This window comes from Solanum stenotomum, chromosome 8, assembly GCF_019186545.1.
Source record: "Solanum stenotomum isolate F172 chromosome 8, ASM1918654v1, whole genome shotgun sequence".
Taxonomy (NCBI): domain Eukaryota; kingdom Viridiplantae; phylum Streptophyta; class Magnoliopsida; order Solanales; family Solanaceae; genus Solanum; species Solanum stenotomum.
This window is the reverse complement of record NC_064289.1, coordinates 7,178,216-7,195,721: the sequence shown is the minus strand read 5'-3', so window position 1 is coordinate 7,195,721 and position 17,506 is coordinate 7,178,216. Positions and strand designations below refer to the sequence as shown.

Sequence of the window (17,506 nt, the reverse complement as noted above, 5' to 3'; positions counted from 1 at the left end):
AATTGTACGCTTATCATAATCTAATTTTATTTCTTTTTAAATCCACTTTATTCTACTTTGAACTATCTAAGACATACTCATATTCTAGTTCCACATGCACTAATATTGGAATGTTGTCCTTTCAATAAATGGATGGTTGTGAGCAAACAACTCATTTTCAACAGCATATTGGGCTTATCTTTTAAATAGTTAGTGCATATAAGTAAAATGTTATTATTCCCTTGAATTTAGACTCAACGATTCCATAAAGGCTATCAATTCCCCATATCAACATGTCCCAAAAGCATTTTTTTTTTGTAAATTCATCTACATATAGTGCATAGAAAAAGTCGTTATTCCTTCTTTTATTGGTAAACAATATCATGATTGTGAATCGAATAGGATTCTATTAATAAATAAATGTACGTCTCCCTATTAGTGCTCATATCTACTGAATAAAAATATACTAGTAACAAAGAACCATAACATTACTAGCATCAATGGAGGAGATTGACAGAGAAGCAACAAAAAATGAAATAAACTATAGAGGAATCAGAGCCATGCCCTTTGTCATAGGTATTTTTTGTATTAGTGAATAGTCTCATAATTGTTCCTTTTCTTGACACTATTTTATACTTTTCGATGTATGTTAAACATCATATAGCTGAGTCCAACTTGTTGTATGCTTAAAAACTGCAGGGAATGAAACATTTGAGAAGTTGGGAACAATTGGAAGCTCATCAAATCTCTTGGTTTACTTGACAAGTGTTTTCCATTTGAAGACCATAACAGCTACTAATATTGTCAACATCTTCAATGGCACTTGCAACTTTGGCACCTTGCTTGGAGCTTTTCTATCTGATACTTACTTTGGTCGTTACAACATCCTTGGATTTGCCTCAGTGTCTTCCTTCTTGGTACAATAAATAATCGTGTTGAAAATCTTTTTATGGTAACCAAACACTAGAAAATGACTTCCTAGGATAAAAGTTGTCTAGAAAATGACTTCCAACGTACCATACACACACACACACTAAACCATTGTTTATAAAACCTTCTAATTACCAGATCTCTTCTTTAATTTATAGGGAATGCTAGTTCTGACATTAACAGCAGCAGTCTCGAAGCTTCATCCACCTATATGTGGAAACCAAGAACCTGCACCAGTATGTGTTGGTCCAACACCAGGACAAATGACATTTTTACTAGTAAGCTTTTGTTTGCTAGTAATTGGTGCTTCTGGCATAAGGCCATGTAACTTAGCATTTGGAGCTGATCAATTTGATCCCAAAAGTGAATCAGGAAGAAGAGGAATCAGTAGCTTCTTCAATTGGTACTATTTCACTTACACATTTGCTGTTATGGTCTCATTGACTGTCATTGTGTATGTTCAAACAAGTGTCAGTTGGTCATTGGGATTAGCAATCCCAACAATTATGATGTTCCTTTCTTGTGCACTTTTCTTTGTGGGTACTAAAATTTATGTCAGGCATGTGCCAAAAGGTAGTCCTTTATCAAGTGTGGCACAGGTCTTAGTGGCTGCATTCAAGAAAAGGCACTTGCAGCTGCCAGAGCAACCATGTTACTCCCTATTCAACTATGTGCCTTCCAATTCCTTGAGTTCTTTGCTTCCTTACACTGATCAGTTTAGGAAATTCCACTTGCCAGCATCAAAGTTACGAGTTAATTTTGCGTAAATTGACCCTCAAAGTTAGATAAATTACTGACTAACTAAAAGGGCTTATAATTTCAGATTCTTGAGTAAAGCAGCAGTAAAAACACCAGAAGACCAAATAAACTCATCAAATGGATCAGCAGTCGATCCATGGAGGCTTTATAGCATTCAACAAGTGGAAGAAGTGAAATGCTTACTAAGAGTAATCCCAATATGGGTTGCTGGAACTATCTATTATGTCTCTATTGTTCAATCACAAAATTATGTCATCTTCCAAGCCTTACAAAGTGACAATCAACTAGACCACAACAATTTCCACATCCCACCAGCATCTTTCATAGTCATTTCCATGCTCAGCATAACCATTTGGTTACCAATATATGACCGCGTTTTACTTCCATGGCTTCGGAAATTCACAGGGAAAGAAGATGGTTTCAGCCTTCTCCAGAAAATGGGAATTGGAATATTTCTATCGATCGTAACAATGATCATATCAGGGATTGTTGAAGACAGGAGAAGAACCCTAACAATGACTAGGCCAATGCTACAAATGACTCGAGAGAAAGGTGTAATTTCATCTATGTCAGCAGTGGCGGCTCTTCCCCTTTGAAAAAAAAGCAACCGCCTTAGGCCCCAAAATTTGAGGGGCCTCATTTAAAAAAAAAATGTGTTATACATATTTTTTTAAAAAAAATATTAAGTATTATTTGTAGAAAATATAAACTTTTCATAAAAGAGCAAAGAAGTAATAGAAGTTTGATAAATTATCAGTACTATGTCTCAAGAAAGATTAAATAATTGGCTATAATAAACTTCATAAAAAAATATATTTGAATTAAGGCCTCCATTCGAATTTGGCTTTAGGCCACCGATTTATTAGAGCCGCCCTTGTATGTCAGGACTATGGCTAATACCTCAGATGGCATTATCAGGTGAGCATTTGCAAATCAATGTTTGTTTTACAATTTTGCTCATCTTTTCAACTTCGACTTGAAATAGAGAATTTGAAGTTGAAAAACTGATTTTAGGAGTAATACTGTTAAATAGTAGTAACAATATTCACTTTTTATTCACAAAACTTTTACTTTTGCACCATGCATCGTTGCGGGTGTCTGTCCATGTACCATCCACCACTCCATGCACCAGTAGGCAATCGGGGGCATTCATATTTCATAGTCAGAGGTGAAATTCTTAGATTTATGAAAAACAAACAACTGTGGAAGCACTTGACAAGGAGGTTTTCATTAATCAAGAACGAAAGTGAAACTCTTGTTGAGACATAATTTCTACCTTTCAGATACTATTTTTCAACTTTTACCTACAAATACTCGTAATGAATGCAGGTCTTTCTGAGGCATTTGCATTAATCAGCGAGAACGAGTTCTTCTACAAACAATGTCCTGAAAACATGAGGAGCATCGCGGCGTCTTTCTTCTTTGTTGGATTGGCAGGGTCAAGTTATTTGAGCAGTTTCTTTTCATCAGTAGTTCATAAAACATCAAATTGGTTGGCTGAGGATCTTAACAAAGGGAAATTAAACTGTTTTTATTACCTCATTGCTGCATTAGAGATTCTGAATTTGGGATATTTTCTTGTATGTGCAAAATGGTACAAGTACAAAGGAGTGGCAATGTGAAACAAAATTACATTGTGTAATTTTTAGTCAGCAGAAATAGTATGGTAAGTTGTGGCTACAGTGTAAGCTCTAGTTGTTCATGATTTAATACTAATGCTTTGTTAGAACCCAAAATAGAAAGTAAGACATCTATTATGGTTACTCAACTTTTTTTTTATTGCATCGAAGTCACTAAGCTATTTTTGAAACCAAAAATAGTCGCTCAATTTTATCTAAGTATCATAGAAAGTCACTGAATTATTTTTTGTAACAAACAAATGAACCGAGTTTTCCCAAGGGTCACATTAAGATATTAAATAGTTTCTTTTTAAAATTAATTTTGTACCCTTAACTCTTTATTTGTGCACCCTACATTGATGAATCAAACTGTTAGCTTCTGGTGGGAATTTATGAAAGATCAATTGGTGGCTAAAACATCACCCATATTTTGAGATATTTCTTGTAAGCATAATGTTATGGTCCCCGGTTATGGATCTAAACTTGACTAATTTTCTGCTCATCTTTCTCATTGAATTCAAATAACTTAAATACAACATTGGTGATTAACCACCTACCTAATAACAAGGAAATAACTTCCACTACTACTGAAATGAGAAAGTGGAGGAATAACCTCCTTACTGCTAATAACTACTACACAGAAAACAACTGCTACAAGGAAAACACTGTTACAGAGGACCTATTACAGAGAAAACAGAAAAACATAATTAATAGCTACTGATTTAATTTCCATGCATAAAACTGTTGGTAGACTAAAAGGGTACTAACACATAGACCTAATAGCATGTTAGCCCAAAATATAATACAACGTTTTACCCTCAATGTGGAACTTCCCCGCACCAATCTAGTTTAGTCGAGCCCTAAAATGGGTAATGACATTGAGTGGGAAACCAAAAAAATTAAATTAATCCACTCAACAGCAGGTTAAAGAAATTCCCTCAAATATAGTGAGAAGACACCATCATACACCAGTGCAAAAACCCAACTTCTTTAATCAATGAATAGAGAGAAGCAGTACAAAATTCAGATGCTGCTAAACCATGAAATAAAATCCTTATAGATAATGAATGCTGTTATAGCTTAATATTCATTCTTGGTCAATTGTAACATATATAATGTAGTCAAGACACGAAAGCAGGAAAAGATAAACCAAGAATTCAAAGCAAAAAAATGTATAAAATATATAAGGCACTTTTAAACGCTGAAGACGTTACTACTATGAACTTGTCGCTCCAGAGGTAACTCACACACTCATTATGTCTTCATTCTATCACCCACTCACCGGTTAAATAGCACTAGTCAAACTTGCTCTCCCATCAAACAGTGTATGATTGCTGAATTGTCTCTATGTCAAGACCCTTCAACTTCACCACTGATTCCACATGACCTTTAAGTGTGTGCAGCTCACGTTGCCTGCAATGTAAAATGTAGCGTTCAATTTCCAAGAAGTCACGAAAACTCAACATGTGTTTAGCAGAAGAAAACTTAAAGAGTAAAGATAAAGTGAAGCAAGCAATGATTATGTGATGTTGTAGCATGGCCATATGAGTAAAGGGAGAAGAGTGAAATGCCCACAAATGCAAGTTCAACTTCACATTCAACTAGAAACATAAGCGGAATCCACTATGCTTATGTTGTCAAAAAAAAAAAAAACAATTCAAAATGACAATCTTTACCTAGCGATTTCAGCTCTCCGCTTTGCTTCCTCAGCTAACTGATTAAGCTCATTGAAATTGGTAGATTCACTAAACAATTTGGTGTCAGGAACTTGCAGCCCATGAAGGGTCCTCTGTGCATGGGCCCATTGAAGCTCACGTTGTTCTTTTCCGAAATCCTTCTTCCTGGTGAAAGCAATCTGTAATTCAAAGAAAAAACATCACATACCGTTGGATGAAAATAGCATGAGAATGAATATATATCATATATGTATATCTATACTGCATAACATACCCTTTGCTCAAGAACAAGATCCCAGGCCCTTCCACTGAGAGCATATCTGATTAAGAACTTGATGATATCAAGCGGGAAGTAGAATACTAAATTGTAGAGCCAGATCACTCCTGCCCAACCCCAGCCAATTCCTTCGATTGCGGCAAAGCTCCAACTTGCATAAACAGCAATCAAGGTGGCAACCTGTTTAAAAATTAGCAACCAAACATTATAGATTGATGAAGTTGCGGAAAGTTTGCCAGAATGAATGAGAAAATGGCTTACCAGTTGAGCAATCAGAAAAGCAACCACAAGCAACAAACCAGGACGCTCAACAAACGACCAACTTCGAGATCTTGTGACAAATATCAGGGCCTGACTGATAGTGCTCACTTGAAGGTAAATTGCTGATGCAAGTTTCCTGAAGTCATCAGTTGCTGTCCTCTGAAGTGTTGATACCCCAAATACACGCTGGAAAATCACCAAACTGAGTGAGATTACAAACTAAGAACAGTTCATAATTAGCACAAGTTCAACATCTAAACAATCCAAACATCAAAGTCAACAGATCATTTAGTTTAATATACAGTTAGTCATCATAACAACACTATTATCGAAGTTCTGCTGTGAAAATCCTCCATCATTTTTCATAGATAAAAGATGACCAGTCTGTGCGGCCAAACATTCTTTCATTAGTTCTTATTATATAATACATAACAGCTACATCTCAAACACCCTGTATCTTTTTGTCATATGCTCACCGGGAAGAAATCTGTCTCATATGCTGCCCAAAAGAAAATGACTGTCATCATTGCCAAGTAGCCACCAAGAACAACCCCAGTAGTGAAAATCTCAGCCAGCTTCCAACTATCAGGCAGAGGAGATGGTTTGACCCTATCCTTTGATATTGTCATAATGGTACCTGAGATTATAACATTAGAAGTGAGACGTAGAAAAGACACTGGAACAGCAAGAGAACTGACTAAACACTGCAGTGGCAGATCATACTAAACTTTATAGAAGAGCTTTTGATGAAATGAAAAATGATTTTGTACATTTGAGGAGTAGCCTCTTATTCCTATTTCTCTTTGGTGCATTCATGGGGTTCCGATTTGAATTGAAGATTTGATGTCTTTTGTAGAAAATCATTTTTTTCTTTTGTAGGTTCTCTACTTTTCTTATACCACATGAATGCAGGTGTTATTCCCAACAATAATAAATTACTATCACATTGTCACAGAAAAAGGTTATTAAACCTTAAAGGTCCTACACATGGAACTTGCAAGGTATGATAACAGCTCCTGATAACATTTTTTATCAATCTACCTTATCTTTTGATATAGCAATAATGGCAAACATACTGCATCCTCTAATTTTGCCATTATTTTATCAATCAACAGAAATATCTTTTTCAGATTTTGGTACACCCATTAAGAAAACTACTCCCTCTGTTCACTTTACTTGTCCATTTTGCACTTTGCATGACCTCAAGATAATTAATATGATTATATTACCACAGTACAAATATTACTTGATGTATAATCTTAGGTAAATTGGGGAAATAAATAATTAATGTTGAAGGTAAAATAAGAAAAGAATAAATGTGTCTCTTAATATATTAAAAGTGAAAAACTACTTTTGGTAGAGTGGATAAATAAAAGTAAACAGAGGAAGTAGTTAATATCATTAATTATAAGAGTTATTGACTAAATTACCCTTTCTCTTACCTAGTAAATGTAAATAAGCATAGAAAGACGTTTAGAAAGATGTAGGGATCATTTATTACAGCAAGAGTAAATTTGAAAATAATTAATCTCTTGCTTTCTTAAATGACACTTATTTTGGACCAAATTTGTATGGCCAGAGAAGTACTTTGAACCGGATGGGGGTAATAATTAATTGTTTTAAGTGTTTCACATGTTAGTACGTCTACTTTAGGTCCTATACTCTATGATCTTTTATTCATGTCAGAGATTTATAAGCCATTAGAAAGAGTATAGAGAACTTCTAGCCCTTTTTTATTTTAATTTTGTATAATAATACAAGCATGTTTCATTTCAATACTCTCAAATTTTATCTTAAAGACAAATTAGGGGTCTTTTAAAATGACGGAATGTTTAAACTAAACATTGTCTATGTTACTATTAGTGAAAAGGACCAACCGTCATTGAGGATTGCAATGATAAGCACCATGAAAGGTGGAAAGTCAAACTTCCAGATAAGGGCCAGAAGCATAAAACCAAGCTGTAACATAAATAGAAGAAGAATGTCAAAATATCATTCAAGAATTATAAAAATTAAAGAGAAAAGAAGCAGCAGCCAAAAAACATACCACAATACGGATTGTGATGGAAACAGCATATATCTGCCGATGCAAAAAAAAGACAGATAAATTATCAATATCATACATCAGAGACAGATTGTAAGTGCATTGAGCTCATTCAGGAATGCACTACCCTCAAAATAACAGATGCTAAGATATACCAAAAAATTAGGATGTATAAGGATCTAAATATACGCCTCTACTAGAACCAACAAGACAAATATATACCGTGTAGTTTTTCATCCTTTGAAAGATTGCTCGACTAGTCAGAACAGCACTAATGATGACACTGAGACCAGGTTCGGTAAGAACAATGTCAGAAGCACTACGAGCAGCATCAGTGGCATCATCAACAGCTATCCCAATATCAGCCTTCTTTAAAGCAGGAGCGTCATTGACTCCATCTCCAGTCATTCCACAGATATGCTTCCTAGCTTGCAAGCGTTTTACTATCTCATATTTGTGCTCTAAGGCAATGAACAAGACAAGGTATCAGTAAAGACAAACATTCCAATAAACAAGTACCCTATTGAATACCCAAAACTAGAGAAGTAAAAGAAGTTTCAGAGAGAGATATACCAGGGAACACTCCAGCAAAACCATCAGCCTTTTCTATCAGTTCATCAATTGGTAAAGAAGCAATTGATTCATCCTTAGTCTGCCCCAACAGAGCAGATGAAGGATACATGTTGGTTCCCATTCCCAGACGACGCCCTGTTTCTTTTCCTATAGCCAGTTGATCCCCTGCCAAAAGAACAGACATCAAGAAATTTAAGTAGGCACATAAACATGTCAAAACTTCGATGTAGCAAAAAACTCACAACCAGTAAGATGACACACGTCCAAATTACGTCTGAGCTTGTTACAGCAAAAAGCAATATCTTGGTAAAACACAAGTTGACAGACACAAAGTAATAGTCTTTAAAATTCAATTGTGAAAGCCTGAAATCCTTATCAACACAATAAATGAAAATGTCAAGCGACGGGCATAGACATCACTCTCAAGTCAATAAGACCAGGCGGTGCCTCTAAAATGAACCATAATCCAGTACAACTATCATATTGTCCTCACTAATAATCAAAAACAAAAAGGCACAGCCCCAATATTGGAACGAATCACAAGTAGTCTTTGATGCAACAGCCAACAAGCTCAGTGTAACAAAGAATTAGTAGCAGACTGCATTACCATCTCAAGTTGGTGATAATTTTGGAAACCTCTACTCACTGGATACATTTTTCCTTTCTCTCTTCCTTTTATTAAGGGGTTGGGTAGCCATTACTACCAAGTTGCCAATATAGCATGCAGTCTATTTGCCAACAATGTTTCAATATATTGATCATAAAAAATTAGAAATACCTGTGATCATTTTAACATTCACTCCAAGATTCAAAGCCCTCCTTATAGTCTCAGCACTGTCATGTCTAGGAGGATCAAACAAAGGCAGGAGACCAATGAATTGCCATGGTCCTCCGGAACTCTCCTTCCTTCCCTCTGGAACTTCCTGCATGGAAAGTTAGGGTGTATGTGATTAAGCAAAATAAAGCCTCTATTTTTTTGACACAATGATTGTACTTGGAGACAGATAATTAATCCCTCCTCTCCACTATAATAGTATTAGGGTATATGCTTAAGCTGCAAGATAATTGATTCATTCAATTTATATATGACATGATTAGTTCCACAGATGATAAAAGGAAAGCAAAATACCTGGTATGCCACACCAAGTGAGCGCAAGCCCCTCTCAGCAAACTTATCAATCACTGCATGAACTCTACGTTCTATGTCTGACTTGTTGTGTGCAAGATTTAGAATCTAATCCACATTGCAGTGATTGGTTAGAAAATGCAATCATGGAAGCAAGCAAAGAAGGACTACTTGGATGATCACAGTCATACCTGCTCTGGTGCCCCTTTGCTGACCCTGTGCATTTTTCCTTCACCATCAAGATACGTAAGTGCTGTTCGCTTGTCAGTTGGATTGAAAGGAAGAAAGTGTATTTCACGAATGCCAGCACGAGCCTGCATTAATTGCAGCATTAAAACAGTTCTATAGTCAAAATGGATGCACTAATGACACAGTCATGCAATTCTAAAGTTACCTCCTTCGGGTCAGACAACATCCCAACAATAGCAGTATCAATGGCATCCTGGTTCTCTGTACGAGACGCTCGAGCTGCCATCAGAACGACAGTATCTGCATCAACACCTTTGGCAAAAACCTGAAAATTTAGAAGGAACAAACAAAAGAAAATCAGAATCTGTGTGGAATAAGGAATAAGACTGAACTCTTATTCTCACCTCAACAAGGTTTTTATCAACAGTAAGCTTGTTTAGTGTAAGGGTCCCTGTCTTGTCACTACAAAGCACGTCCATACCAGCCATCTCCTCAATAGCTGTCATTCTTTTCGTAATAGCACCCTGAATAGTTAAAATGATGAAATATGCAATCACTTATCAGAACTGCTGAACTACGATAACTCACGATTGAAGACATGCTGAAACACTATATCCTAAGATCATGATGCTATCTAACAAACCTGTTGAGCGAGCCGATGAGAACCAATTGCCATTGTGACTGAAAGAACCGTTGGCATGGCAATTGGAATTCCACCAATGAGAAGGACAAGAAGATTGTCAATCCCAGGGCGATATTTGCGGTGTTGGATAGGGTACATCACAATAATCTCTATTATCATCCCCACTGCAATTGAACAGATGCAGAAGTTTCCAATAGCAGTCAAAACCTGATAGAGACATCAACAACATTGAATGTGAGATTCAGAAGAATGAGATTATCAACTAATATTCAAAACAATTAAGACAATACAAGTTCAACTCGCCTTTTGGAAGTGTCCCACTTGGTTTGTACTGTCAACAAGGTGTGCAGCCTTCCCAAAAAAGGTATGAACCCCAGTGGCGATGACGACAGCTTCTATCTCTCCCTGCTTACAGGTGGAACCAGAGTAGACACCATCTCCAGGACCTTTTGTTACAGGAAGAGATTCACCAGTCAAAGCAGACTGCAAGTAATAGATAATATCAGTGCCACAGTTAAACAAAATATTGAAACCAGAGAGCAACCACTTATTGAATCGTAAAAACTTCATCACCTGGTCAATTTTCAGCGGATCACCTTCAAGAAGACGAGCATCTGCAGGAACAATATCTCCCAGTTTAATACTGATTATGTCCCCAGGAACAAGAACAGCAGCATCTTCTTCATTCCATTTTCCATCTCGAAGAACCTGCATATATCAGCAAGAGCAAACAATCAAGACGACTTTCCATTAGTTTCTAGACCTCATAATTCCCATCAAAATTATGAATGTTAACAACTTTCACATGCTGTTTAATAGCAATTGAATAACAGATTATGGTTGGTGACTCCAGAACCTTGGCTTTAGGAGCGAGACGAGCCATGAGAGCAGCTGCTGCATTGCCAGCATTATTCTCCTCAATAAAACTAATTGTTGAGTTAATCACAAGCAACGTAATAATACCCACAAAATCTTGCCAATCCGGAGGCTTTCCCTACAAAATTCGACATATATTCAAATAAGTCAAAAGAACCAGCATGTTATCAAATTTAAAGGTAAATCAGATTGTCAAAGCTTACTCCTCCATTTGCAAGAGCAATTGCCATAATAGCAGCAGCTTCCATAACCCATGAGAGAGGATTCCACATAAACCCCAGAAATTTCAAGAATTTGCTCTCCTATAACACAGCAAACAGTAACTTTCAACAATGATAACAGTTCACTTTAACTTTTAAGTCGAAGACTTAAAACATCAAATTCTCCATCAATTCAGCCAGTTCAACTAAAGACATCTAATTTTCAGCTAAAAAGAGTCCATTCAAAGTCCAAACAAGACAGACAAGATATCCAAGGAAAACAAAAGGAGAAAAGAGGAAACATTTCAGTAACAAAAAAAGAAAACCAACCCATCATAGTACCAAATCAAAAAAGGGAGAGAATATACAGAGATTCAGTTCAAAGTGGACCAGCAGGGGAATCAAAAACACAAGAAAAGGAACAATTCTACAAAAAGAAAAAAGAAAAAAGAGTAATCATCACCACACCTTCTTCTCCTCTAGTTTGTTGTACCCAAAAATTGCCAACCTTTCTTGGGCAGCTGTACCAGTAAGACCCTCTTTTGTACATCTCAAATTTTCAAAAACTTCTTCAATGGGTATATTCTCCTGCAATTACAACACCAACAAAAAAGGAAACAAACCCATTAAAACCAACAAAATATAAGTTCAAAAATTTGATCTTTTTAGTCAGATCCATTACCAAATCCACAGTCTCCTTTAATACAGCATCTAACACCTCAGGTTTCTCCCCCATCTTGCTCAATTTCCTCTCTTCCTATTTCAAGATTCAACACAATTTTATTATATTATTATATCAATAAGGTACTTAAAAATCACCCATCAAAGAAAAACAAGATAACTGAGCTGAGTTAAAGAGTAGGAAGAGAAGCAACAACTGCCCACCAAAGAAAGATAGGATTTTTTTGGGTCCTGAAATAAGTTGCCCACCAAATCCAAAACACAGTGTGGAAGACTAATATATAACAGGCTCCAAACACTGCTTATACCCTCTTATGTACTCTACCCGTTTCGAAATACTTGTCACAATTTTTTTCTCCAAAACTAAATAATACTAATTTTGATCAATATTATTTTTTTCGAAAGTCAAATCATACATCTTTGACTAATATTGTGATAATTTTCATTTTAAGTTTGAAAGTTAAAACAATGCAAATTTGACCAATATTTTAAAACACGATCTTTGACTAATATTATCGTAATTTTCATTTTGAATTTGAAAGTTAAATAATACGAAATTTGATCAATATATAATGTTTTTCATCAAATTGATATGAGAAAATTGTAATTTATAGTACTTTTTCATAAATTTTATATTTTAGTTTTAATTTTTAAAACATCAAATTAATTTAATTTAACCTTAAAAATTAATTTAATTAACTCTTAAAAATATTTTCCTTTCTATTTTAATTTTATTTATATTTAATTCTAACTTTAACTGCATTATTTTCTTTCACTAAAATAAACTTTGCTTTATTTTACTTTTTATTTTTTTCATTACTAAAAAAAGTAACACAGTTTCTTTCTACATAAAGAGATTCTGTTGTCTCAGTTAGTGAGTGACCATTTGGAGTAGCACAAATCAATAAAGTCACAAATTTCGTTAAAAGTATTTAGATTGAAAAATATATATATATAATATAATTTTTTAATAAAAAAAAAATTAACCGATAAATGGTCCGATATATAATATTAATAAGGGGTGTGCCTGCACATGCTCATGTGCCCCCCCACCCACACAAACAAGTACCATACTTCTTTTAGTAGTCTTTTTCCTTCTATATTTTTTTTTATCTTTGAATTAATTAAAATTTTGTGATTTTATTTGTGAATAAGAAGAAAAACAAATAAATACCTTCTTGTTTACAAAAATAAAATCTTTTCTTTTCTTAATAAAAAGACAGTCAACTTTCCTAATGCACGTTACTTAGTTGTACTACACAAACTTCTTTGACGCATAGCTGGTCACAGTCTATTTTGATCCAAATTATAATATTTTTTTTAAAAAGGTAATTAAACTAATAATATTAATAATATTTTTTATTAGATCTCTTCAACATTATGTTATTTTTTATTATTTTGTTGTGGACTGATATATTTGCATATAATAAAAAAATACTTTAAGCCTGCAACTTGACACATTCCTTCAACCAGTAGACCTAGTCAATTTATTTTCACCTCTCTAAGCAATTTTTATTTATTTTTTTCTACCCGAATGTCCATTATCCACGATGAATTCGCATGAGAAAATTTCACATTAAGGATAAAATATTTCCTAACAAAGGAGACTCTATACTCAGGGGCCTTCGAACTCGAGACATTTGATTAAACATAAAGAAGTACTTATTACTCTACCACAAATGTTGTTGGTACCTTCTTAAGTAATTTTATTGTTTGTTAAACGGCAAAAGGATCATATATTGTTCTTAATTATTATTTTTTACAAATAAATAATAGCTTATTACATCAGTTAAATGATAATATAATCATTTTTTATATTGGCAAATTCAAGTAAATAATAAATAATATAATTCAATTCAACAATGCTCTAATTCTTATACATACAAACTTGGTGTTAGTTAAGCCGGACAAAGAATTAATTACGAATTCTATTTTAGACTAGGTTTTAAATGTCTTTGTTTTAGTAGTAAATTTTATGTCTAATTAAACATAATCGCATAAATTTGAGTGTAATTTCTTGAAATATACATGAACATAAAGTTGGTATATAGCTAAAAAAAAATCATTTTTTTTGCTTGTTTAGTCATGTTCATGTACCCACGTTTGAGAACAATAATTGAAATACAAATCCAATGATCTTGGCCACTAAACATAATTATAATTTTGACAAAGTCACATGGGATTGTATAATCCTTAATTAATAAAGTTGAAGGCATCAAAACATACTAATAATAATTAGGACGTGATTATCACTTCAAAAATAAAAACTAGCCATTTGGCAATCAACAATTCATCACTTATAAACCAAATTTTAAAATATGAAAATAATATCTCCATATATAATTAGCAAATCATTGAACAATTCCATTTATTTATTTTTCTTTCAATTGAAAAGGTACAATAATTGTTTTTAGTGGAACTTTTCACATAAGAAAAATCAAATAAATGGACAGCTTTTTGTGGTGTCCACCGAATAATCAACAAAACGTTTATATTTTTTGGAAAGAATAGTAGGTAACTTGAAATTAGTTTTAACTTTTTATATGTTTCTATCAAAAAAAAAAAACTTTTTATATGTCATTTTCTAAAGATTGTTTTCCAACCCCTATTATTTTTTTGTCATTTCATGACCTTTTCCTTCTCCTTTTGTCCCTTGATGATGCTGCTGGCTATAGGCTACTCTCATCGTTCCAAAAATAGTTATCACATTTTATTTTTTAAGAGTTAATTATTAATTTTTTAAAATTAAATTGATTTATTTAAAAATTTAGTTAGATATTCAAAAAATATATTGAAAATACTATAAGTTGAATTGTTTCTTACATGATAAAAAAAAATTAAAATATTGATCAAAGGAATTAAATTATAACAAATATTTTGAAAAAGAGAAAGTACAAGCTTTTTGAATAATTTGTTACTCCGCATTTCAAGTTATTTGTCGTTTTTATTAAAAATAATTGTATTTAATTAGTATTTTGTTATTTTAAATGTTCATTCAAGATAAAATAAATTATTCTTTTTAAATTTTATTATTAGTACTAATTCCTTTCAATAAAGTAAATATTTAATATTACATATAATTTATATTGAAACACAAATAAAAACTAAATAATCAAAAGCATTTCTAGTTAATGTTTTCCTAAGAAATGTGGGGGAAGAAATACGTAAAGATAATTTAAGACGGATGAAATAATAATTAACAAAAAATCCAACTATTAACAAGTTTCTCTCAAAGTAAATGTCATTAATTAAGCCATTCTCAATAAATAGATTCATAGAAAAACGTAAGTACATCCGTAAATAAGATTTTAAAGTTGGTTAATATAAATATAGGATTAATATTAATGCACTCAATACTTCACGAGGCAATAAATGAAAATGTAAATACTCTCTCTGTCCATCTTTTCGTGTTCACTATATTAAAAATAGTTGTTCAATCGTACTTGTTCAAACCCCTCTATTCATCTTTACTTGTCCACTATACAATATTAAAAATAGTTGTTCAACGGTACTTGTTCAGCTTGAAACATCAAGAGATAATTTATCATTTTTTATCCATTTTACTCTTGTATTAAATATTAGTATTTAATATCTAATACATTTTTCAAAAGATTAAATTTAATATATTTAAAGGGTAATATTACCCCTATTATATATTGTTTTTTAAGATGTGTACCAACTGTCAAGTCAATAGTGGACAACTATTATAGGACAGGGGAAATACCAAAATTTTCTTTCTCCTAAAACATTAATTATTTTTCTCATAAATAAGCATATCATGGATCACATACTTAATTAGTGAGGTGCAAGATTTATTTTTTAACAACCTAACATTTTAGCTTAAAATAATTGTCATCCTAAAAATAAGACTAAAATTGATAATTATTTTTAATTAGTACTCTTGACATTAAAGATACACTTCTTTATAATTATAATATATAGGTTAATTTTCAAATTAAAATTAGTTAAAAAAAAGAATGGCTTAAATTATATTATATATTTTTTTAATAAACGTAAAAAAAGGAATTGATTAAACATGGTGCATGCAAAAAGCTTAGTAATGCCTTCACTTTTCCTCCTTATTCAGCTTTCTTTTCTTCAAACTTTCCATTTTTCTTTTGATCTTTACTTTCCCTTTTCTTCTTTTCTACTTTCTCTAATATCCGTACATTATATAAAACTTACTTTTTGGCTCCTTTTACAGTCATATATTACCTTTCAATTTTGGAATTTTTTTTTCCTCGATGCTCAATATTTGCATTCGATTAATTCAGAACACCTCCATTGAAAAGTTTCATTTTAAAAAATAAAATATCGAGTCACGTTGAAGGATACGTGATTGTACATAATAATGGTTGGAAGTTACATGTATTACATCGATGGTACATTATACATAATACTCGTGAGAGGTTACATGTATTATATCAAATTAATCAAGATACACATTATTTGCAACAAATTTTAAATATATGGAAAATAAATCAACCAGACAAATAAAATCTGAAGAAACATGAATGTTTTATTGATAATAGTGTGGGAACAATTTTGTTCCTCTCATAATATTTATTCATGATTCGAGAGCTGTTAGTTGCGTATTTCTCAAATTGAGATGATTTAGATTTGACCTCTATATGAATATTTCATGACTTTTATGAAATATATCGAGATCTTGATCTTTAAAATACCCAGGAATTTATGAGATATTTGACATGAACTAGGATTTAGGATTGAGCAGTGACGAGATATATTTTGACATGAACTAGTCTAAAAACATAATTATCAACAAAAAAGAAAAGTATTTAACTTTCCTATTCAAAGTAGGCCATCAATATTTTTGGCGTATCTTAGATTGGCAGTGACGAGATATATTTTATTTATTTAAGGTCTGTATCAAGCTTTTAATATTCAGATCTGATTTTTTGTATAATTAAAAAAAAAAGCAAAATTTAAATAATGTGGCACAATATTAGTGACAACAAATCCTAGAATAAATCTTCAAAGTTGCTAGCCATATATGTATGGAAAGGACAAAATATGCATTGGCCTAATTAACAATTATGAAGACAAATGTTTGAAAAACTTTTCCTATAAAATTAAACACCATATTTTATTGTGAAAATTATAATTAAAAAAAAATTAAACATTTTGCCCTTTCACTGAGCTTAAAATAACATTGCTTCTTGTATTTGCTCTCGATTTTAAGGGAACTATACAAATAAAATAGTTTGTTAACCTAACTTCGATTTTATGATCATAGAACATAAACTATCAAATATTATATCATATGAGAATGGAACTTTCTATGATATTCAATTAGGTCCTTCGTTATAATAATTATTATATCACTAAAGATTATAGTGGAATAATAAATATTCTTTTATTTTTAATTAAATATCTATATTTCAAACACCGGTGTGGCGGTGTATATGATCATTTTTGGTAGAAAGTACTTTATCTCTTAAAATGAAAATTTTCTACACGAATCTGAATTAATCAGCTCCAAAACAAGATTCGGACACACAAAGTCCATAATTATACTTTATATATATAGTCATGATTCATTCTCTTTTATTGTTTGTTTACCTAACTATCGAATATTATTTTGATATTTCATATGCATAGGCAATAATTAAATATTGTTGTTTATAAACGTGGTTAAAATTTTAAACTTGA

General features: G+C 32.5%; 2 protein-coding genes across 2 annotated transcripts; one reads left to right on the top strand and one right to left on the bottom strand.

Moving 5' to 3' along the window:
• The first annotated feature begins 422 nt into the window (after positions 1-422).
• LOC125874727 (protein NRT1/ PTR FAMILY 2.10-like) lies at positions 423-3,483 on the top strand. The gene is made up of 6 exons (XM_049555735.1): positions 423-555; positions 679-896; positions 1,068-1,630; positions 1,733-2,241; positions 2,554-2,586; positions 2,998-3,483. Exons 1-6 carry the CDS (start codon positions 480-482, stop codon positions 3,288-3,290), a joined length of 1,692 nt encoding a protein of 563 aa, XP_049411692.1. The 5' UTR covers positions 423-479; the 3' UTR covers positions 3,291-3,483.
• An 858-nt stretch (positions 3,484-4,341) lies between these two features.
• Positions 4,342-12,126, bottom strand: LOC125875108 (plasma membrane ATPase 2). Its single transcript, XM_049556189.1, has 22 exons — positions 12,038-12,126; positions 11,835-11,909; positions 11,621-11,740; positions 11,156-11,254; positions 10,933-11,070; positions 10,650-10,784; positions 10,380-10,559; positions 10,077-10,283; positions 9,838-9,957; positions 9,639-9,758; positions 9,436-9,558; positions 9,248-9,352; positions 8,897-9,041; positions 8,119-8,283; positions 7,768-8,006; positions 7,549-7,581; positions 7,379-7,460; positions 5,978-6,138; positions 5,502-5,687; positions 5,238-5,420; positions 4,964-5,142; positions 4,342-4,700 (listed from the first exon to the last, which is right to left on the bottom strand). The coding sequence occupies exons 2-22, from the start codon at positions 11,886-11,888 to the stop codon at positions 4,604-4,606; spliced, it is 2,871 nt and encodes a 956-aa protein (XP_049412146.1). The 5' UTR covers positions 11,889-11,909; positions 12,038-12,126; the 3' UTR covers positions 4,342-4,603.
• Positions 12,127-17,506: the final 5,380 nt, after the last annotated feature.

Excerpts from the sequence above, each read along its gene's own strand:
- LOC125875108 (XM_049556189.1), bottom strand. The coding sequence starts at position 11,888 with ATGGGGGAGAAACCTGAGGTGTTAGATGCTGTATTAAAGGAGACTGTG. Across the intron at positions 11,741-11,834 it reads TAAAGGAGACTGTGGATTTG|GAGAATATACCCATTGAAGA; the intron begins GTAATGGATCTG and ends TTGTAATTGCAG. Across the intron at positions 6,139-7,378 it reads CATTGCAATCCTCAATGACG|GTACCATTATGACAATATCA; the intron begins GTTGGTCCTTTT and ends TTATAATCTCAG.
- LOC125874727 (XM_049555735.1), top strand. The coding sequence starts at position 480 with ATGGAGGAGATTGACAGAGAAGCAACAAAAAATGAAATAAACTATAGA. Across the intron at positions 897-1,067 it reads CCTCAGTGTCTTCCTTCTTG|GGAATGCTAGTTCTGACATT; the intron begins GTACAATAAATA and ends TTTAATTTATAG. Across the intron at positions 2,242-2,553 it reads TGTAATTTCATCTATGTCAG|GACTATGGCTAATACCTCAG; the intron begins CAGTGGCGGCTC and ends CTTGTATGTCAG.